The sequence below is a fragment of the Acanthochromis polyacanthus genome, chromosome 17 (genome assembly GCF_021347895.1).
Source record: "Acanthochromis polyacanthus isolate Apoly-LR-REF ecotype Palm Island chromosome 17, KAUST_Apoly_ChrSc, whole genome shotgun sequence".
In the NCBI taxonomy this organism is placed as follows: domain Eukaryota; kingdom Metazoa; phylum Chordata; class Actinopteri; family Pomacentridae; genus Acanthochromis; species Acanthochromis polyacanthus.
In genome coordinates this window covers 8,118,761-8,140,967 of record NC_067129.1, presented here as the reverse complement: position 1 = coordinate 8,140,967, position 22,207 = coordinate 8,118,761, and the positions used below count along the sequence as shown (strand labels likewise).

Here is a 22,207-nt window from a genome sequence, read left to right as displayed (position 1 = left end):
GAAGTGAAACGGAGAGGCTTCAGAGCTGGAAGGTAGAGCTCAGCAGCTTGAAAGCGAGAAGCCAAGAAAATATCAGATCCAGTCATAATATGTGGCAAGTGGCTAGGAGTCAAGGAGGTAGAAAGCAGGCTGTGACCTAGGAGGCGGCATGTCTAAAATCAGGAGGTCTGTATGTTCCATTAGAGGTCTTTGGGTTGGGAGATAGAGCAGCCTGGATACACTGTATGTGGATTAATGTGAACGAGGGGAATTGGGAGCTCAGTACTATGGAAAGGAGAGGTTTTGTCTGTTCTATCAATTACATTTCTGGAATGTGTCTCTTGGGGGCGTGGCTGTCTGGGCAGGGGGAGGGCCAAGAAGGCCGAATGATAGAATAAACAGGCAGAGAGTGGGAGGTTTGAGGTGAAAAAAACTGGAGTTCTGGAGGAGAGATTGCTGATTTGCCCAAATAATGACACTTAAACAACAGAGGGGAGACAGAGGAGATAAGGAAAGGGAGGAGAGCAAAGGGATGCAAGGAGAGAGAGGAGGAACAAGGGGGATGAAAGAATAACAAGGAAAGAGAGAGAGCTGAGGATGGGAGTAGTCCAAGAAAAGCAGAAAAAGATAGGAGGAGGATGAGGGGATGTGGAGAAGGAGGTGGGGGAACAAAACCAAAAGGCTCTTTAGGTTCTCCAGGATCCTGAGGTTTTATGATTGTTCTCCTTCTACTTGCAGTGATTGTTACATAACTGGAAAAGACTGCTGAATAGTAAAATTGTATACATTCTGCCTGCCAAAACCAACACGCCACAGCCAGCCGGCTCATCTGCTGTACACAGAGAGAACACAGGCTTGGACGACCGCCGGCTGTGGCTAATAATTGATGCGACTGCACGTACAGCATGACTTTTCCATCCCATCATCCTTTTGTTAGGAGTCCGAATGGATGCTGTCAGTTCTAAAATTGTATTAAACAGCCCATTCCATGCCAGATTGAGTGGAAAGTTGCAGGATATAACAGTGACATAAAGCTGCATAAATTGTTTTGTGGTGGGTCACATTTATCAGAGAGGAATTGGATATGAGGTTTTATTGTTTGGCCAAGCAGATTCCCACCTATTGTTGAACAATTTCATCTGTTTGCATACGGTAGACCTTAATTAACAGTCTTCTCGACCAGTTGTTTGAGTCTTTCACGTTCCCTTCAGGACTTGAATCCTCAAATCGTGGGTTTGTATCGCATTCACTGCCGTTGCTCCCTGCGGAAAGACTCAAAGAAGAATTTTAAAACAATGGTATTTTTCTTTGGAAAATCCAAACTCAGCTTTCTGACTTAGCTCCAGAAGGACTATTCATGGCGGATGGATCCTGTGACAGCAGTGGAGGTACCCCCAGTCGTTGCTGCTCCCCAGCTACTGAGAGGTCAAGCTGATGCACATCTGGCATTTCCTGTTTCCTCCTCCTCCATATGCCCCCGAGTGGTAGCCACACACACACATAGTGAAGAACACTTACTCATACACTTAGACATCTGTACCCGTATGAAGGTATTTTAACACATGAGAATGAACTCTCTCTCTCTCTCACACACACACACACACACACACACACACACACACACACACACACACACACACACACACACACACACACACACACACACACACACACACACACATACACGCACACACAATATGCAGACTCTGACAGGTATTCCATACTCAAATGCTTCCATTGGACTGTAAAATCTTCCAGCTGGCATGTGCTTGGTAGCAAGACAGAAAAAAAGAGGAGAAAAGGAGAAAAGGGAGGAGGGGTGGCAGAAAAATAGAAAATGGCATGAAACGTGGACGTAGAGAGGGAGGTGAAGAAAGAAGGTGGTGAAGAAAGAAGAGTAAAAATAAAGCAAAAGAAAAGAATGAGAGACTGATGGAGAACAGAAGGAGACATATGGTGGAGGAGAGTAAGGAGAGGAAGAAGAAGAAGAAGGGGGGAGAGAATCTGTGCATCTCACAAGCTGACAAACTCTTTCCACTCCTGTGGATGCTGAGCAGCGTGCACGACTTACAGTGTGTGTGTGTGTGTCTAAAGCCATCGGCAAGATGGGGACAGAATGGTGCCGTATGGTTTTCATAACTCTCCGAGAGTTTTCAATTCTCCTAACACCCCCCACCTCCATCAACCCCTCCAGTCTGCCCTTATACACTCGCACACTTTACCAGCCCCCTCTTCCAAAACACACAATTCTTTTTCCTCTACGTCGACTCCCCCCTTCTCTTCACCCTCCCCCATCTTTCTCCTCTTTCTGAGTTTCAGTCAGAAAGCCAACTTTGCAGAGGCAAGAAAGCCCCGGCAAGATCAGATACAGTTCAGGGCTTCTGTCACTGAAATTTATTAAATTTATAATTGGACGCGACTGAACTTTTTTGGACGTTGGTTGCCCCATTCAACACTTTTTGAATCTGGTACCCCACTGGACTGTATTTTGGACTGTTACTGGACTCAGCTGGACTTTCTGAGGATTCCATTAGACTCCATTGGTTTCAGTTTTATAAAGTAGGTTCTGTTCAAATTCTGCTTGACTGTGGCAGCGGTACTGATATTTTGAATGGAGGTTTATCTTTTCTGCACTGTAGGGCTGTTTGTGTAGGAGCTTGGGCCAACTAAGGTAAATAAAGGTAAACAGATGCTGGTTCTAGACTTATCTGCCTCAGGTGTACTTTGACTGAAAGGTCTTTTATAGGAGATTATTTATTGAAAAACACTTACAGGGTACAAAAAAGTAAGCCAAGTCTGGAGTTGCAGGTTGCAGTTTGAAAAACTAGCAAATAAGCTTCAATTTAGATCAGGTTTGATTAAAAAAGAGGCCAGACAAGATAGTTCTTATCAGTTATTAGGTTATTTATTTGGACTGCAAGGTTAGGATCCTTAATTGAATGTTGACTTAGTTTAGACCTCATGTCTTGGTGGAGGATGCAAAAGATCATTAGGAGCAGTAGCAGCTGCAGCAGCATGAGTCTCTTGAGCGTTTTATGGCTGCTGACAGTCTGTCTGGCTCCTGGAAGCCAAGGCCAGAGGCTGAGGGAGGTGGAGGGGGAGCAGCCAGGAGGCAAGGCTCAGCTGGCGGAGAGAGACGCGCTCTGCCACCAGGAGGGATGCTACGCTGTCTTCCTCCAGAAGAGAACCTTCAGGGAGGCTGGGCGGAGCTGCCGGGAGCGAGGTGGGACCCTGGCAACAATGCACACTCGCAAGGCAGCGGGTGTGGTCCACGAGCTGCTGTCGGCCATCGAGACGCAGGGGTCCAGGCCGAGGCTTCGGCTCTGGATCGGGCTGCACAGACCTCCACGCCAGTGCTCAACCACCCGGCCACTCAGGGGATTCGTCTGGGTCACAGGCAAAGTCTCACCTTTTTGACATTTGACTTTTCACTGTTTGTAATTTTGATCTTTACCAAAATATCACACTTTTTTTTATATGTTTTAAAAAAGTGAGTTCAGATATAATGGCCCAGAAGCTGAGAAAAACACCTAATAGTCCAATTACAATTAAGCACCCCAGTAAACTTTTAAAGATCAGTGCAATCAAAGCTAATGAGAAAAGAAGGTTTCTTCTATGGAAAATCTGAGTCATTATAATGAAGGCTTAAAAACTCATTAGTTGGCTAACTACCTGCTTTAATAAAGTGGTTCTGGTAGGTTTCCAGTCTAAATGAACTAATACTAAAAGGATTTAAGTTAAATACATGCAGATCCAAGACACAACTGATTTTTGTATCTTGTCTGATGATGTCTTCTGTGAATTGAAAGAAAGAAAACACCCACAGAGGCTTCACACTATATTGTCAGATTAAGGTGTCAAACCATTGTGCAGGCGCCCCACCCTGATCTATCAGTCAGACTTTGGTACCCGGGCCAACCTCCAGAGCTCCACACCAATTTCAATTTACTGCTTTTGTTTCATGGAGACAGAGCTGGTGCAGCAATGGCAATTCATCCCTTTTTGACCTCATTGCTACTCCTCAGCCTGATTTATTCACTATACAAACTTCACCCACTAAAAAAACAGATGGGGTTTCTGTCACTTAAAGCATCTGCCTTGGTTTACACTTAGAGAAGACATTAAATTTTCAAGAGGTATGTGGTCAGCTTACTTCTTTTTTCCCTGCCTCAATTATAATTTTAAGTACTTGCAGAACCAAATTACAAAAACATACTTCTCACTTACCCATAGTGGTAACAAGTCCTGCAGATAGCCTCATTATGGATGTGTGTGGACGTTTATTTGTGTTGCACACAGCATTAACAAATTGGATTAAAAAAAATTAAACAGCTGGTTTTCTTTTGAATTATTTTTTCCAAAAAGTGCTGTATTTACAATGTACATGCACTGAAAAGTCTGCCATGCACTAATAACACGTGTACATCCATAAACCCAAATATTTCAGTATGATCCAACTTTAACCTTTCATTGAGTGTTTTATGTAGAAGTTACTCCAACTGTAGCACATTTCCGAGAAAGTAAACAAGCATCTTAAAGATTATTGCGGCTGCCTGCTTGTTAACAAGCTATTTAGAGGTAAACTTCTCCTTCTTGCTGTTGGGGGGGCTGACCCTACCTTCATCAATGGAAACAACAGAGGGGCAACAGGATACTGCAGCTACAAAAATAACTGGCATTTTAAAGGCCATGTGTGTCAGATTTGAATATTTTGGACTTTGGCGACTCCTTGTGGTAATATTGAAAAAAGCAGACAGCAAAGTGGTCCAACCCCACCTACACAAATCAGCTTAAACTGTAGACTACATTGCATAGACTGTCTTTCTACAGCTGAATATTTTTGCGGTCAGAATAATTTTAAAGACAATTAAAACAGATTGAGATTTTGCTAATGACAGCTTTAATCACTTTATTTTAAAGCTCTACTCTTTAAATGAGTCACATTAAAAAAAAAAAAGCAAATAGTTAGTTACTATAAAAGTAGAAAACAAAAAGGATGGACTTTTACTAAGATGGTCCTTGTCTTTATCTTTCCAACAGGAGACCAGGACGGTCAGTTCACTAACTGGCTCCGTGAGGACACCCCTGGGACCTGTGCAGCTCCTCGCTGTGTGGCCATGACAGTCCACACTTCTGAGAACGGACGCGAGAGTAAAGACAACTTCCGGTGGGTTGACGGCTCCTGTGCACTGCCTTTGGATGGTTATGTTTGTCAGTACAACTACAAGGGAATGTGTCCACCACTGGAGGACGAGGGCAGAGGTCCGGCTCTGTACACCACCCCATTTCACCTTGTCAGCTCCCTGCTGACTCATGTGCCCTACGGCTCTGTGGCAGCTCTGCCGTGCCCTGCAGATAGCACAGACCCTGATGCTGCTGCTGAGCAATCAGTGTTGTGCATGGAGAGAGATGACGAGACGGTGGGCTGGTCCAGGGACACCCCGCTCTGTTCATCCAGTACAACACCACAGAACCAGGATTGGTGCAGCGGGGACCATAAATGCGAGCACTTCTGCCAGAACACAGACACAGATTACTACTGTTACTGCTCTGAGGGCTTCACAATAGATGAGGACGGCTACAGCTGCAGGCCCGACCCCCTGAGCCCAACCGACCCTCCTGAGCTGTCCTCCGACTCTGCTGGTTCCACCGACCAGCCCCACATGAAAGAGGTCTGTGTGGAGGCAGGGTGTGAGTATGACTGCATGGAGACGCCTCGGGGCGTTCGCTGTATCTGCCCACCCGGCTACCAAATGGGTCCAGATGGCCGCAGATGTTCTGACGTGGACGAATGTCAACAGCAGCCATGTCCACAGCTCTGTGTCAACATCCCTGGCACCTTCCACTGCACCTGCAACCAGGGCTATCAGCCAGACGATGAGGGCGAGTGTGTGGACATTGACGAGTGCCTTGATGAGGCCAGTTGTGAGGGCTTTTGTGAGAACACAGTGGGGTCCTTCACATGCCTGTGTAACCCTGGCTATGAGATTGGCATCGACGGAGAGTGTGTGGATGTAGATGAGTGTGTTGGGGAGTCACCCTGCCAGCAACAGTGTCTCAACTATGTGGGAGGCTACCAGTGTTTCTGTGACAATGGCTATGACCTACAGTCGGATGGACTCACCTGCCAGCCTTCGCCTGATGATGAAGAATACTCCACCCTGACCCCTGACCCCAGTGACTCTGCTCACTCACCTGACTTGTACCCTAACCACGACGTTCCCTGGTCCACCTCATTCACCCCTGACCCAAACTTCGAAGCTGACACAAACTTCGACGTCGACTGGCTGACTGAAGCCCCCGAAGCTCTTTCCCCCGACATGGCTCATGGGTCAGATAACCACCTAAACCCTTGGGATGCCCTGTCACCCAGGCGATATCAGACAGCCCCACCGCCAACGCAAAAAGACAGCACAGGCAATGAAATTGATAATGAAGCTGAAGCTAAATCGGGAAACAGAGGAGCTAGTGGTGCGGCGGGAGCTGAGACTTCAAATGGGTCGGCAGTTGAGACTGGAGAGGCAGAGGAACCAAAGATTGATAGTACAGAGGACGCCAGCAGCACTGAAGAGGTCGGGGATGGATCTGCTGCAGGTAAACGGAAGCACGACAAGAGTTGGCTGCTTGTGGCCCTGCTGGTGCCTCTTTGTGTGTTCCTTGTGGTCATGCTGGCTTTGGGGATCGTCTACTGCACTAGCTGTGCAGTGGACAAGAGCTTCAGCTTCTCGGACTGCTATCGCTGGATACTCCCTACGACACCTCCTGATAGAAGGGATGGCAAAACCCAAGCATGAACCCTAAGATAAACACACAGATGTGTTAAAGGTGATTATGTCTGTTAACACTTCTCTTGTGGCGCAGGACTGGTAACTAAAACTACAATTTGGATATAGTCCAGCTGACCGGCTCTCCCACTCATCAAGGAAAACTTAAAGTCCCTCTCCGGGTATTGTTTTAACTCTTAAAAACTCATCTGTGTATCAATGTTACTTATGTAGAAGTTTTTTGTTTCGTTTTTCCATGAAAGTCATCCTTCCTGCCTTAAAACTGTTGCGTCCTCTGGTGTGCAGATCTTTGAATTCGCTGCCTCTTCACCTGTCCACTCCCTGCATCTCGAGCACACTAGCTCATCTACGACTGCTCAAAACACTGTAAAACTGCTTTGCGCTACGGAATGGCAAGTTGAAATATTGGAGTAATACATGTTGGAACTGGAAATCAACTCGGAAGAAGAAAAATGTACAGAAAGAACTCTGCAAGTTGACATGATTTGGGTTTGTTACATATGAAGGCTGAATCTGTGTTGTTGAGACTGTCATTTGTAGGTCCAAGGTGGAATCACTTATCCATGGTGCTGACTGCTTATCTTGCTCATGATGTGTCTTTTTGCATATGAAAAACACCATATGGACTTGTTAACAAGGTTTAAAAAAAAAACAAAAAAAAACTTGATTTTCACTGGAGGGGGCCTTTAAGCCTTTCTGTTGCACAGCCTTTGTAAATAATTCACTCTCTCATGTTCTTAAAAATTCAATAAAACCTTTAAACTGATCAAATACTGTGTGGTTTGTTAGCCTATGTTGGTTAAAATAGAAAGTGATGCCTAATTGTGGGGATGTGGAGTTTAAAGTGTGTGTGTGGAAAGAATGTGTGGTCGTGGCTTTATGACTAAATTGTGTGTTAAAACAAATGAAAGACGTTTTGGCTTTCAAGGAAAGAAAAAATATGAGGACTGGAAAAAGGAGGAGGAGACAGTGAAGTATGGTTGAAGAGCAGAAGGGGGATTGTGGGTAGCAGCTGCTGGTGGAGCACGTTGGTCTGAGTGTCACCTTGTCATCTGACCTGTCTTCCGTGGGTATAATCAATATACAGCATGCATCAGAGCCGATTGTTGACTAAATGTCTCGGCCAAAAAAAAAATTGTGGGGGGGGGGGGGAGAAGAGAGATGGAGGAAGGGGGGGAAGAGAAAAGAAAAAAGAACAAAAGGAGGAATCCATGTACTCTATTCATTTTTTCTTATTCTCTTACCTTCTCAACAATGTTTACACACACTTCTGAACGAATTGCAAGATTTATCATTGGTTTAATTTTCATGGCTCATGTGGGATTCGAACCTACAGCAGTGGCAACAACCCAACGTATCACAGGGATTTGGACATTCCTAAAACCTTCTGTAGGTGGCAGCACACACCAAAACAGTGTATTAATAGTGACAAGAACAAAAAAATAGATAACAGAGGGTGAGAGACAACAGCGTTACAAGCTGTTCTTCCACTGATCCAGGGTCAGTCCTGAGTCAGGACAATACCACCGCCCCTTCAGCTGGGTGTGTCCAGTCCTTTTATTTTTTCCCTTGCCACACTCCTTGCAGGTGTAGTGATAATGTTGCTTCGCCAGCCTTTTCTTTGGTGGTTCGCCTCTAGCCACTAGCTCCGCATCTTCCTGGGCAGCTTTACGCAGTCTCCAGACACGTTGCCTTGGCTGAAAATGGGGCAGAGGTGGAAGACACGCTTGCTCCAACAGTGGAAGTTGCTGCACTGGAGGAGCTGGTTGCAGCAGTGGAAGTTCGTCTGGTCCAGGGCAACCCTGCTGTCTTCCAGCAGCTGCTTAAGGTGGCTGTAGCCAGTGGCTATTGACTGAGGGATGGGCATGATTCTTCCTCTCGTGTCCCTCGGCCTGTTGCGCGCTTGCATGAACGCTTTGGCGAGTCTGAGGCAAACACACTCACAGACCCTGTGTACCTCAGGGTCCTGGGCTGCTTGGCCATGAGTCATGTATAGTCAGTGGACAGAAACATGATATGATCTATACTGTGAACAAGGATGTCACATCATGAAGAAACAACTATACTGGTATGTACAGTGACGCTATTACAGGCAGAACTCTGTTAGCAAAGCGGCTACTTAAGAAGAAAAGTAGAAATACAAGTTGAATAACGTGCTAACTTGACGGGAAATAAAATCTCATACTGTTTTGTCACATATTTTTATATTCGGCTTAAACACTGCGTTACTTTTCTGTGTTTTAATCGCGTTTCGAAACCTTTTCTGCACTTTTCCCGGGTCTTGTGCGGTGAAAAACATGGCCGACATTCTGAAGCGATACCCACGCGCCCTTTACATCACGTGACCTGGCATGCTGTTCGAACCTGTGTTCGGACATTGTTTAGAATTCTTTGATCTTGTTTGGATGTGTTAGAAATTGTGGGGATGTGGAGTTTAAAGTGTGCGTGGAAAGAATGTGTGGTCGTGGTTTTATGACTAAATTGTGTGTTAAAACAAATGCAAGACGTTTTGGCTTTCAAGGAAAGAAAAATATGAGGACTGGAAAGAAAGAGGAGGAGACAGTAAAGTTTGGTTGGAGAGCAGAAGGGGGGATTGTGGGTAGCCGCTTCTAGTGAAGCACGTTGGTCTGAGTGTCACCTTATCATGTGACCTGTCTTCCGTGGGTATAATCAATATACAGCATGCATCAGTGCCGATTATTGACTAAATGTCTTCGTTTGAGGAAAAGGTTACCGACGAGGATGGGATTCGAACCCACGCGTGCAGAGCACAATGGATTAGCAGTCCATCGCCTTAACCACTCGGCCACCTCGTCGTGTGTCTGGCATTTCAAGAGATTTTGGTAATTATTTACGCCTGTATGAATATTCCACCATACTTCTTTATCTTATGTTGTTACAGTGTAGTTTTCTTTGGTTTGACGACCACACGTTGTGTTTTTCATGCTAAATCTTGTCAGAGAATTATGACTTACAAGTGTGTCGGAAACTCCGGCGCAGCTACTTGATGATTGGTTAAAATTTCTACCAATCACAACATGTAGCCCGTGATTGGTCAAGGGGCGGGTATAGCGCTGAATGAATACAGGAAGTGTACAGCGTGAGACTGCAATTTGACGTTCGCCGGAGCTGACAACGAAATTAAGGTAACGAGCCATTGAGTTGACTTTCACCCGTATAGCTGTTTGGTATTCATTAATTAGTAGCAAATTGTGCAGATTAACGGCTCGCATCGTATTTTAGACCTACAGAAGTTGCGGCAGCGTGTTGAAATGCTCCAAACAGATCGCAGCCGCCTTAGCATGGCTAGAAGCTAACGGTACAGAATTAGCTGTAGCGTCAATCGTATTTACTTAAACTTGCACTTGGACACTTGTCTTGCTGATAATGTGCTGGTGGTTTTTAAACGGAGATAAAACAGGTTGCTTTTCGCATGTAGTCGCTTCACGTCCCACAAATTTGTAGTTCTGAGGGAAAGTGAAACGGACAACAGGCTTCAGTATATTAACTGTCTGGTTCCTCTTGAATCTGTGCCACGATCTGATAGTTCAAGATTCATTGTGAGCACCTGCTGTCTCAAAAACTTTATTTAACCGCATTTTACCAGAATAGTTTCCAACACAAGACCTCACTTAGATTCGACGTTTTGTTTCTCAACAACAATAATAATAATAATAGCAACTTTCTTTGCAACGGTTTATGAAGTGCTTTCACAGGAAATACCCAGAAACTAACATAGCATAATAATAATAATAATAATAATATTTAAAAGAAAGGCAAAACAAATAGAGTACAGACGCTACAATGCAAAATGTAATATTGCTGTTTTAATAAATACAAGTAAAATAGATGAAGCAGTAAAACCTAAGTCATGCTTTCCATTAGGGAAATTTCTCTCATATTTAAAAATGGAGAATTTTCCACAAAATAATCATACATATATATCAGAAGACAGTTTTTAACATGTTGCAAAAAACTTGTCTTGTATGAGTCTTATAAATGAGTATCAGCATGTTTGTACAGTACCCATGCTGTTTTGTGCATAACCTGCCAAAATCCGGCAGCTGTTCAAATACTTATAGAGCTCACGGTTTATAAAAAGATTTTGATTCTAACTTGCAGTTCCTTTTTAAAAACTCATCTCATTATTACGCCATTTCTTTTATCTGTCTCTCCTCTTTTTTCTTTGACTTTCACCTTTCTCTTTCTCGCACTTCCGTATTTTTTTCTCCAAACTTATCTTTCATTCTCCTCATTCTTTTACTCTTGTCTTTCCCTCTCCTGAACTAGTTCCTCTCTACCAGTGTTAAATCTCAGACCCAAGATGGTGGACTCTCAGTACTACCTCCCAAATGACATCGGCATCTCTGCGCTTGACTGCGGCGAGGCCTTTCGTTTGCTTTCACCTCAGGAGAAGATGTATGCCCACAATCTGTCACGCGCCGCTTGGTACGTTACCGACCTCAGAAGTCAAATATTGAAATCAAGAAGTCACTTGAAATCCTAAATGAAACCACCTCTATAAAATACACATATTTTACCTGTTTTTCAAGAATTAAAAACGGAAGATTTTGTTTTTGGGAAGAATTGCGGCCCTGCTGATTAAAACACCTTTGCTGCGACATCTGCCTCAGGTATGGTGGTCTGGCAGTGCTGCTGCAGACGTCCCCGGAGTCGGCAAACATCTTTGTCCTGCTGCAGAGAATCTTCAGGAAGCAGACGCCTGCACAGCTGGAACAAGTCGCCACAGCAGCTGGACTCAGCTCTGAGGAGTACCAGGTGCACAGTCCTACAGTCTTTTGGCAGCTTCTCTTGTTGTTTTTGTGCAACCTTTTATCCACAAATGACTCCAAACGCATGTACGGATGCTCATTTTGTCATATTTTCTTCTGTGTGTGATGTTTAGGCCTTCTTGGTTTATGCAGCAGGTCTGTATGCAAATATGGGCAACTACAAGTCTTTTGGAGACACCAAGTTCATCCCAAATCTGCCAAAGGTAAAACAACCTGTAATGTCAGGGGTATATCCAGTTCAGTTGCTTTGTGTATGACTTCACAGTATGAGGACGCCTATAAAACCTAAAGCCATCTGATATTACACCACCATAGAGTTGATTCAACACTTTTCCAACACAGCATCGACTAAATTTAACACTATCAGCCTCACAGTTAAGGGATTGTGGAAAGAAAAAGAGCACCCAATAAACTGGAGCATTGAAAATATTGCAACAGTGACATATTTTAAGCTGTCTGCATCTGTGATGTGTCCACCCAGGACAAGCTGAAGGCTCTGGTGTGGGCCAGCCAGGCCTTTCAGGAGCAGCCCAGTGAGACGGAGGCTCTGTGGGACAGCTGCTCGGATCTTCTCTACTCCCTGGAAGACAGACAGAAACAGCTGGGGCTGGGCAACAAGGTGGGATCTTGTATCATTTAATGCAGATTTCAGACCTGCTTTGACCAAAACTATTTTCTCAGGTAATATTGAATGAAATATCCATTGTGTTTCACAGACTGGATTGATCTAACAAATGTCAGTGGATATTTTTCCGTCTGCATCATAAACACTGGAAAGTTTTGTTCTCTCTGAGAGATATATCCTCTTCTCTCTCTACTGCTTTTCTCATTTTTGAGATGCGACTGTGACCCCTCATAAAGGGTTTTGTGTTTTTTTTTATTCTTCAGGGAATTACCACCTATTTCTCAGGAAACTGCTGTCTGGAGGACGCTGAGCTGGCTCAGAAGTTCCTTGACTCGAAAGTAAGAAAAATTCACACCTAATATACATAGCTGTATTTCCGTAGTTTGGTTTCATTTCTCCTGTAATAAGCTGCAATCTATCTTCTCATTTTCTTTCAGTTGTAACATGTAAATACCAAAATAAATGCATATTTTACAAGTTTGCCTTTTACCATTGTCTTCCATTTTGATGACAGGGGGAATCATAAGCTCTTTCATGTTTCTTTCAGTCTGATTCAGTTTATTCTTAGCCATGTTGTTTCGGTTTGTTTTCTAGAAACTGTCTGCGTACAACACCCGTCTGTTCAAGAGGGACAATGGAGGGAAAGCCTGCTATGAGGTGCGCTTGGCTTCAGCTGTGCAGAAAGGTCAGAACTACAGTAAAGTAACATTACTAACAATTAATCTGGTGACAGTTATGGTGTACTAAAAATCTATATGCTGCTGTCTTTCTGGGCTGCTGAGGAATAAAATAAATCAGCTGTCATTAATTCAAAATTCTGCAGCTTGAGTGTTCACTGAGCCACGAGTGAAAGCACACACTTTACTCTTATTTTAAAATGGTTTCACTGGTTACCTTCCAGGATTCGTATTGACTATAAAATTCTTTTATTTGTTTATAAGGAATCATCTGGTCTTGCGCAAGATTACCTCTCAGAAATGCGACCGTTTATGAACCAGGAAGGCCCTTCAGATTGTTTAGTTTTGCTCTTTTAGTTGTTCTACACAGCAGAATAAAAATCTCCAAGCTGCTGATTTTAACCGTTACGCTTTGAGCCACTAAAACAGCCCTCTAGAATCTAGATGACGTGAAAGAAACTGAAAATGTTATTTTCTATACATGTCTTAGTATACATATTTTCATGCAAAAAATCAGCTATTCTGTCAGGCTTTTATGTAGTGTTTTATAATTTTATTGTTTTATTATTATACTGACTATTTGTTATCACCAAAATTATTAATTCTATTTTTTAAATTTTATTTTAATGTTTCAAGATATTTAATTTAATTTCAGAACTTTATCAGCTACCTGTGTCATCTACATTCTGTCAGTTGCTTGCAAAACAGTTTGAAGGGCATTAAATTTGTTTAAAAGATGTTTTACAGATAAAGTTTGTTTCACTGATTGAAGTCACGCAGACATCATGTGATATCAGACATCTTAACTTGTGACCTCTAATACATTCTGATTCCCGACAAATTTATGTGGAGCGATTTGTTTGTGTGGTGTTGGTGACGCTGATGATGATGATTACAGCTATAACTAGAAAAGCACTCGGAGAGCGCAGACCTCCGCCAGACCATCGCTCAACTGTACAGATGACCAGTCGGAGTTTGTCTGTCTGTTTGTCTGTTAACAGCATAACCCAAAATGTCATGGACGGATTTAATTTAGTTTTAACAGTTTGTGCACAAAGCATAACATGCATGTACAGTGTAACAGCACAGGGTTGTGACGGCGGCGGTGCCGCTGCACGCACGTAACGATAGTGTTGCGCGCATGTGTGATGGTACCGTACGTGTCGCCGCCGCTTCGTTTCGTCGGTCCCGACTCGCTCGGGCAGCCCGAACCGGCCGCGCGGAATTAGGCCGTCGCCTGGGATCGATCCGCCGACCTCTGTCTGTACAATTGAGAGATGGCTCAATTGTACAGACTCCTTCAAAACAATCCTGGATCCAGACGGTGATCCGGATCACCTCCAAAATCTGATCAATTGTTACTTTTGCTCTTCCGGACATTCTGTAAAATTTTGGTGAAAATCCATCCATAACTTTTTGAGTTATGCTGTTAACAGACAAACTCCAGTGATTACATAACATCCTGGCGGAGGTAATAAAGAAAACGTGCGTTACTGCTTCACAGACTGTGCAGTGGACGGGGAATGCGAGTCCTGCTGCGGCAGCTTCAGCTTTGAAGACAAAGAGTTCACTGTGAAGAGGGGAGACTACGGTCCTCTCATGGAGAAAGTCTGCCATTACCTTCAACAAGCACAGGTGAGTCGGGATGAAATGGAGAAAGGAATACAAATAGACGTAGACTTTCAGTTCAGTGTGTGTTTGGAACAACAGTTGGAATAAAAAAATCACTGAAATCTAAATTTTCCAGTGATGTAAATGTGTTCGTGGCGTTAGTTGGGAAAATAGCTAACAAAACAATGCCAAAATTCCGTCTTGAAATTAATGTAAAAATCAATAGAATTAGAAAAATGATATTAAGAAGAGGAGGTTAGAACAGATAAAGCCGTCTATCTGTGAATGTGTATGATTTTTCCTGCCATACTTCTACTTTTGACCTCTTTGTTTTGTTTACTTACTTCACAGGCGTATGCTGCCAATGAGAACCAGAGGAAGATGCTGGAAGAGTACCAGCGCAGCTTCACCTTGGGCTCAGTAGACGCCCACAAAGAGGGCTCACGTTACTGGATCAAAGACAAGGGTCCAATCGTTGAGAGGTGAGACACTGAATCATTGAATCGCCTTACAGAACATCTACTCAGTACGCTGATCTTCACTATGAAGACTATTCCATCATTCAGCAGCAGCTTCACAACATGACAGATCTCTTGGTCTCCTGTCATTATATTATTATTCTTTTTTTTTTTTTTTTACAAATGAACAGCAGAATCAAGGAACTTACTCTTTATCTTTGATAATCTTCACATTACTCAAGGAGAGAAATAATCCAAAGAAAAGAAGATGAAGAGAGCTGGTTGTATCCAATTACAAGTAGATCCAATTAAAATCAGACCTTATGGGTTTTACCTGCTTAGTATGTTTCGCCTAGAATTGATCATCTTTTTGTACACCGAGGGCAAATATCAACCTTTCTATATTCTAAACCTTGTGTACAATGTCAATCCATTCCTCAATAGTAGGTGGTTCTACTATTAACCATTTTATTGTGATGTTTTGTTGTACTTGCTGCCTATAATATGTCCATTAAATACTTATCATTACATTCCAACTTTCAAACAATCTATCACCCAAATATATAATTTACATGTAAAAGAAACGTTAACATTAAATATATGATTTATATGTTCTTGGACCTATGTTTGGTAGGTTCTAAGAACATGGCAATCCCAAAAGACATGAAAGTGATTGGCATCTTTAGTCCCACTATGTCTCCAACAGGTGTCACCTCAGCCACGATGTCTTTTCTGGATGGGTGTAACAAAGAATCTGTTTTTCCAGCAGAACTCTGACCATGTGTTTGACTCTGTTGAGATGTTCTGTAGTTTCCCAAGTCTCAACAGACATCGAAACATTTCCTTCTCTCTCCAGCTTCCTTTTTATATATTCCGTGTTGTCTTGTTTCGATTCTAGGATGTCATTATTCAAAATCAAATCTGTTTCTGATCTTGCCGTTGGCCAAATTGATTATTTCTAAACACCACTTAGCTGTAATTAAGGTCTCCTTTTTTAGGATGGCATTTTGTGCAATGACACACCTACTTTATACATTTAGGATATAATTATGAATAGCACTCAGTTAATGGGATGTGGTTAACACAGCAGTTTATTAATGTTGATGATTGATGGCTGTTTCTGTGCAGAAAACAATGCAAATATAAAACTGATCTTTGGTCTCCTCAACCTTCACTTCCTCATAAATCAAGTCTGTGATATTTCTTCATTTGTTCACTTCCTTATAAAATCCATTCTGACCTTTGCACTGAGTGTTGAGCCCTGCTGTCTTTTATTAACCTGCGAAACATTCCTCTCTCTGCTCTTCACACCTCATTATTCTTCACTCCGTCCTCTGCCTCGTCTTCTCTCAGCTATATAGGGTTCATAGAGAGCTACAGAGACCCATTTGGCTCCAGAGGAGAGTTTGAAGGTAACTGCCCAGTCAATCACGAAAAGTGGCATTAACATGTTTGTTGGGATGCAAGCTGTGATCCCGGGGGCCTCTTCGTCTTTTATTGCTGTGGTTCAGAGCTGAGAACCTGGCCGAGCCCCTTAACACTGTTACTTAAGTAGAGAGCAGTGATTCTATTGGTCTTAGTGGGACACGCATTCAAGATAATGTCTTTCACTACTTGGACAGACTCAGAATTACACTGTTTACTTGAACATAAATCAGCCAACACGGTACCTTTAACACACTTTACTTAACCTAAAAGAGGAAGAACCTGTAAAGTTCTAGCCACTTCACATATTTAAAGTCTCATACATTGATTAGTCTCTCATTCATTCTGTATTTTTCTGTTTAGTGCAACTTGTATAAGGTTAACTAGCATCAAAAATTATTCTGACTTTACATTTAGTTTATATTACAGTCTTTGAGATTAATTAGAAGTTGTCTCAGTGTCCAGTTCAACTCCCAGCTTTAAGGTTGTGCTGCTATGTGCAGGTTTTGTCGCAGTTGTGAACAAGGCGATGAGCGAGCGTTTCGCCAAGCTGGTGAGTTCGGCAGAGGTCTTGCTTCCTGAGCTGCCTTGGCCGAGGGAGTATGAGAAGGACACTTTCCTTAAACCCGACTTCACCTCACTGGACGTTCTCACCTTCGCCGGGAGTGGAATACCAGCCGGCATCAACATCCCAAACTGTACGTAGACTCTGAAGTCTGACGCTATCAGATAGTGTCAGGTTTGTTGAGTTTAAGTGTCTTCTTTTGGTTGTTTTACAGCTTTATACTTCACTGTTTGTGTGTCTTTTTTTTTTTTTCTATAGATGATGACATCAGGCAGTCTGAGGGCTTTAAGAACGTGTCGCTAGGCAACGTGCTGGCTGTAGCATATGCTACACAAAAAGAGAAACTGACTTTCCTGAAAGAGGAGGACAAGGTAAAGTATGCAGCTTCGTGACTCTCCTTTACACCAGCTCTCATCTCTGTCACGCATTCTACATTCTTCTGTGGGTTTTTTCCCTCTAGGATTTGTTCATCAAGTTTAAGGGCCCATCGTTCGAGGTGCAGGTTGGACTTCATGAGCTGTTAGGACATGGAAGTGGAAAGCTCTTTGTCCAGGTCAGCCGAACATACTGCTACTGTCATTCATATCAGGCCTTGTATGTCCTTTTGGTGTGCCAATGAAAGAAATGGAAGCATTTGATGTTTAAGGTTTTAGGTATTTTTGTTTAAATGTTAAATTGACAGGAATTGTACTGATCATCAATGATTGAATAAAATCTGCCCTCCATCTCTGTCCAAAGAATGATCAGGGCAAGTTCAACTTTGACCAGAGTAAGGTGGTCAACCCAGAGACTGGAGAACCGGTGAGTTTTTTTTGTGTGTGTGTAGGTCCTAAAATAATACCTATTCTTAACTCTGTTCAGGTTGTGAAAAAGAGACAAGGTAACGGACGGTGCAAGTTCATCTTTCAGGTCTCCAGCTGGTATCGGGGCAGCGAGACATGGGACAGTAAATTCTCCACGATTGCTTCCTCTTATGAAGAATGCCGTGCTGAGTGTGTCGGACTTTACCTGTGTCTTAACAAGCAAGTGCTCAGGTATTATATCTTTGCTAATTTGAAGCACTTAATATAACATGAACATCATCCATTAAACATCCTAATTGCCAGTCATTAGGGAGGAAAAAAGACTTTATATATTCAAGACGTTAACATTAAAATCACTCTGGGGCACACTCCCAGGCTTTGGTGTTGTCCAAAAATGTCATTGGAGCCCTGAAATCCTCCTAAATTGTCAATTTTTGTCAGCTGGGAGAATATTTGGGGACTTGTGACAGCCTTTTGGGAGCCATAACAAAGTCATTAACTCCCCTGAAGCATGCTGAATATTGAGCAGAAAAATAAACAGAAGCGCCAAAAGAAATATTGCATATTTCATTTTGTTTGTTCGGGAGCCTTGACGAGCTGCTTAGTTTGCTTCTGCCAGTATATTGATGGTTTTTAAATTATTCTTTTCATCAGGCAATGTAGGCCCTTTTACAATAAATATTTGCTGAGAATGCAGTAGTTTATATTTGCGTTTGCTGTGAGGGAGGCCGACTTGTTAATCATTTGTGTCGGTTGCAGCATTTTTGGCCATGACGGACAGGATGCAGAGGACGTGGTGTACGTCAACTGGCTCAGCATGGTCAGAGCTGGTCTTTTGGGCCTGGAGTTCTACACACCTGAGAGCAAGAGCTGGAGACAGGTAATGTGTCCGAGTCACTTTTTTACATAGCATGTGGTTTCACTCTATACATGGTATGCAACATTTCATTTATATGGAACTTCAGCGGTACATAGTGTTGGCTGAGCAGTGTTTACAAGACGAGTCAACTTACAGACAATTAAGTACGTGTTTCTTACAACCTGACAGGCTCCGCTCAGTGTGTCTGTGTTGTTTTATAATGCACCTTATAGCGAGGCGGACTCCGTGTTTACATGAGTGTCAGAAGATGTATACAGTACTTCACATGCGTGCGTGCATACGTCGGTTTGTCTCAGGCTCACATGCAGGCTCGTTTCGTGATCCTGCGGGTTCTGCTGGAGGCCGGGGAAGGTCTGGTGGGTCTGGAGGAAGTGACGGGACAAGACGGCAAACCTGACGCACGAATCACGCTGGACCGAAGCAAGATCCACACTGTGGGCAAGAACGCCATCCACAGGTTCCTCTGTAAACTGCAGGTATAGCCAAGTCTTTCCATTTGCCTAACATGCAGTGAAAAAGAGCATGTTGTCTTTTAATAAAACGAAACAAATTCACTTGAGACACAGAGAAACTTAATTGCACTAGTGGACGTTCCCTATTTATTTAAAACAGACTTTAACTGATCAATTCAGGAAGCCATTTGTCAAGTTACTGAACATGTATTGGCAAAAAGTGTGTTTAACATTTCTAAACTCATGCACCTTAATCGATTGTAGCCTCAGCAAACGTGGATGCACGTGTTTCATCGTGTTTGTATTCAGTTAATTTGGGTTTTGATCTGTTGATCAAACAAAAAAATGAAATAAAATTGATCTGATTGGGCTTTGACGAACTGTGATGGACATTGCTTACTTTTTTTGTGATGTTTTAATGGTTTAATCAAGCAGGTCAACTGCAAAATTAACAGATAATAAAAATAACTATTAGGTGCATTCAGAATTATACTAGAAAATTAAACCAATTAAATAACCTAACAGGCAGCTATGGTCTCTGTGTTGCCATTACTGTTTTGTGTGACTCTAGTGAGCAGTTATGACAGCTTTATGCCTCCGTGCTGCTCCTCACTTAGTTTATGACTTAATAATTAACATATTAGAACAGTTAAACAATAACTCTGAGTACAAACATCGTGTGCTTTTATTGCTCGAGTCATGCTAGATGCACCTAGAATGTAATAAAAACTTTCCACCTCTGACAAATATAAGCTGTCATCAAGTATATTATGTTTATTCATCTCCTCTACAATCAACACGTTATTTACCTGATTTCTCTAATTTGTAGGTCTTAAAGTCGACGGCAGATGTGGATGGAGGCAGAGCTCTGTACGACGGTTACTCCACCGTCAGCGACAGTGGTGCTCACAACTTCTTGCGTCTGCGGGAGACTGTGCTGCTGAGGAAGGAAGCCCGCAAGATGTTTGTTCAGGCCAACACCAGAGTCAGCGGTATGTAGCTGGCCATGTTTACCGATTCTCACACACACAAATATTAGTGCCATTGGTTCTCATTCTGCCAACATCCCTGCGGTTAACACTGCCAACAGCACAATAACTAATTGGGCATACTGGGCTTAGCTCTGCTTATGACGACTGTGATTGGTTTAGTGAAATACAAACAAGCCGTAGCACTTTTCCCCCCTATGGCAGAATGATAATGGCAGCAGCCAGACCGTTCTCCCGTGCTGACACAGCGCTGTGCAAGTAAGGCCGGCTATGCGAGACTAATGGCAACAGCACTGAGTGTGACAATTAAATTAAGTGTGACAATTAGGGTTCTTTCAAACTGTTAGCACACTCCTTTTTTGTCTGAATAAGTGAGTCAAATCTGAACTCTGAGAAATGGATGTCTGCGTTTGTGCATCCGTGGGTGCAGTGCCAATGGGAAACGTTTATAGCCAGTTCAGCATACTTTTAATGCTGCCAGTGTGAAACATAAAAACAAGGCTGTAGTTGGAGCCTACATTTTTCATGGCAGCATTGTACATTCTGTTCACATGCACCAAAGCATTATGGGATGTGGCTCTAAAGCCGAATGGAAGTGAGGTAAAGAATAACAATGTTGGTACTAAAATACATGAATTTTTACTTTTTTCATGCTGCACTGTCAAAATATTTTTACCGTTACGTCAATTTTGGTTGAAGGAGGTCTAAGTGTGTCAGACTTTAAAAACGCCTGTCTTGTTGACTTTTATCTTGTACAAAAAAAATCAGTTTCACAAGTGTCTCGTCAGTGAAAGGATGATTACTCCCCTGTAAGTTTTCTAGAAAATTTATTCAGAATATTGCAAGAATAACGCCTCAGAACAGTTGTCAAGTTTGTATTGCTTCATCAGTACTTGATAGCAAATATCAGTGGCTGATGAGCAAAAACATGAAGAAATCTGCCACTGGTAAAGTGACTCTTTGTTGATTACTCATTGTTTGTTTGACTGTGTGTTGTTTCCAGGGGACAGCGTAGAACTGGTGGAATACGAAGGCAGTGCGGCAGGTTTGATTTGCTCCTTCACCGAGCGCTTCCAAGACGACGCAGAGCAGCTGGAGACCAACCTTCTGGAGCTGAACAAAAGAGATGCCACCTGCTGGTGCTGATGCATGGTCAGATAATCTGCTCCACAGGTTTCAAAAGTACCAACTGAAATCAGATTTCTTTTGGACTGTACGTGAAAGCAAAGTAATTCCTATTGAATGGTAAAAACAGACAGAACTTAAAAATGATCCAAATACTTTCAGAATACACTTCTGTTGAGACTGAATTTAGGTTTCAAACTTCAAGTAAAGCCATAAGACTAGAACAGATCTGCTACAGACACCAGCCACAATTTTCCAGCTCTAATTCTTCAAGTATGCTGGTTCAGTGTCAGGTCTGTCTATGATAACTGGATGAAATATGACTGAATGAGCTGCTTATTTGTACATCACTCTCATAAAGGCACTTGGAAACGTATTTTTCTGATGAGAAGTAGTAAGAGCTGTCAATTAAACTGATGCAACCTGATAATTAAAAATGGATCCTGGGCATAAATGTGAAAAATTGGCTTTGCAGATATACACGAAATGATTGCTATGACATGTTTGGTTGTACTCAAAATGAATCATTCATTTTTTACGGTCAACTGATGGCTTGAAATTATTCTACCTTTACATCTTCTAAGAATAAAGCCCAGCCTTCGTGATGATTTGACGAGTTTAGACTGTAAGGCAGAAAATACTTCATGAGGTTATTTTTGCCAGGTTTGGTGTAACAAAGTCCTGGATTACTTTCATTGTTGTGTCTGGAAGGCGTAAAAACTGTCTATGTAAGAAATGTGATGAACCCACACAAATAAAAAATCTGTTTGGTAAGACTTTAGTGATATTTTTGGTATACTAATTTTCATTGCATTAATAAGATAACAAACAGCCCTGATGACTCAACAACAGTTTTCAGCAAATGAAAATTTGAATGTCAACACAAAACAGTTGTTAAATTCAATTGAACTGAATTGTCAGCTTTTGATATATCACAGTAGGGGATACATCTGGTCTCCTATCTTGCAATTTTGATTAAAAACAAGGTGATGTTTGCAATTACTTTTGGCAACCAACAATTATAATTCATATTCGTAGCA

At 42.5% G+C, this 22,207-nt stretch overlaps 3 protein-coding genes and 1 non-coding gene across 5 annotated transcripts in view; 2 read left to right on the top strand and 2 right to left on the bottom strand.

Annotated features, from left to right (window-relative positions):
• Nucleotides 1-22,207, bottom strand: part of LOC110959394 (phosphatidylinositol-binding clathrin assembly protein-like) — a 168,496-nt gene that overhangs the window by 98,247 nt on the left and 48,042 nt on the right. The gene's annotated exons all lie outside the window — the stretch shown is intronic.
• Nucleotides 1,337-7,519, top strand: LOC110959399 (endosialin-like). The gene is made up of 3 exons (XM_022206253.2): nt 1,337-1,367; nt 3,029-3,376; nt 5,020-7,519. The coding sequence occupies exons 1-3, from the start codon at nt 1,337-1,339 to the stop codon at nt 6,771-6,773; spliced, it is 2,133 nt and encodes a 710-aa protein (XP_022061945.2). The 3' UTR covers nt 6,774-7,519.
• dpp3 (dipeptidyl-peptidase 3) lies at nt 9,401-21,943 on the top strand. Of its 2 annotated transcripts, none has more exons than XM_022206245.2 (19): nt 9,401-9,607; nt 11,055-11,213; nt 11,399-11,543; nt 11,671-11,760; nt 12,039-12,176; nt 12,446-12,520; nt 12,777-12,867; nt 14,364-14,494; nt 14,822-14,952; nt 16,282-16,340; nt 16,857-17,051; nt 17,177-17,289; nt 17,379-17,471; nt 17,657-17,719; nt 17,828-17,952; nt 18,481-18,601; nt 18,898-19,077; nt 19,883-20,045; nt 21,046-21,943. In XM_022206245.2, the coding sequence occupies exons 1-19, from the start codon at nt 9,447-9,449 to the stop codon at nt 21,186-21,188; spliced, it is 2,376 nt and encodes a 791-aa protein (XP_022061937.2). In that variant the 5' UTR covers nt 9,401-9,446; the 3' UTR covers nt 21,189-21,943. The 2 variants fall into 2 exon arrangements, with proteins under 2 accessions (XP_022061937.2, XP_022061938.2); XM_022206246.2 differs by lacking the exon at nt 9,401-9,607 and adding an exon at nt 9,802-9,910.
• trnas-gcu (transfer RNA serine (anticodon GCU)) lies at nt 9,499-9,580 on the bottom strand. The gene has a single exon. It is a non-coding gene; the product is annotated as a tRNA-Ser (tRNA).

Bases quoted from the DNA above. Each gene is read 5' to 3' on its own strand.
- LOC110959399 (XM_022206253.2), top strand. From the start codon at position 1,337: ATGGCGGATGGATCCTGTGACAGCAGTGGAG. The intron at 1,368-3,028 runs GTACCCCCAGTC...GGCTGCTGACAG, and splicing joins ATCCTGTGACAGCAGTGGAG to TCTGTCTGGCTCCTGGAAGC. The intron at 3,377-5,019 runs GCAAAGTCTCAC...TCTTTCCAACAG, and splicing joins GGGATTCGTCTGGGTCACAG to GAGACCAGGACGGTCAGTTC.
- dpp3 (XM_022206245.2), top strand. From the start codon at position 9,447: ATGCATCAGTGCCGATTATTGACTAAATGTCTTCGTTTGAGGAAAAGG. The intron at 12,868-14,363 runs GTCAGAACTACA...ACTGCTTCACAG, and splicing joins GGCTTCAGCTGTGCAGAAAG to ACTGTGCAGTGGACGGGGAA. The intron at 17,953-18,480 runs GTATTATATCTT...TGTCGGTTGCAG, and splicing joins CTTAACAAGCAAGTGCTCAG to CATTTTTGGCCATGACGGAC.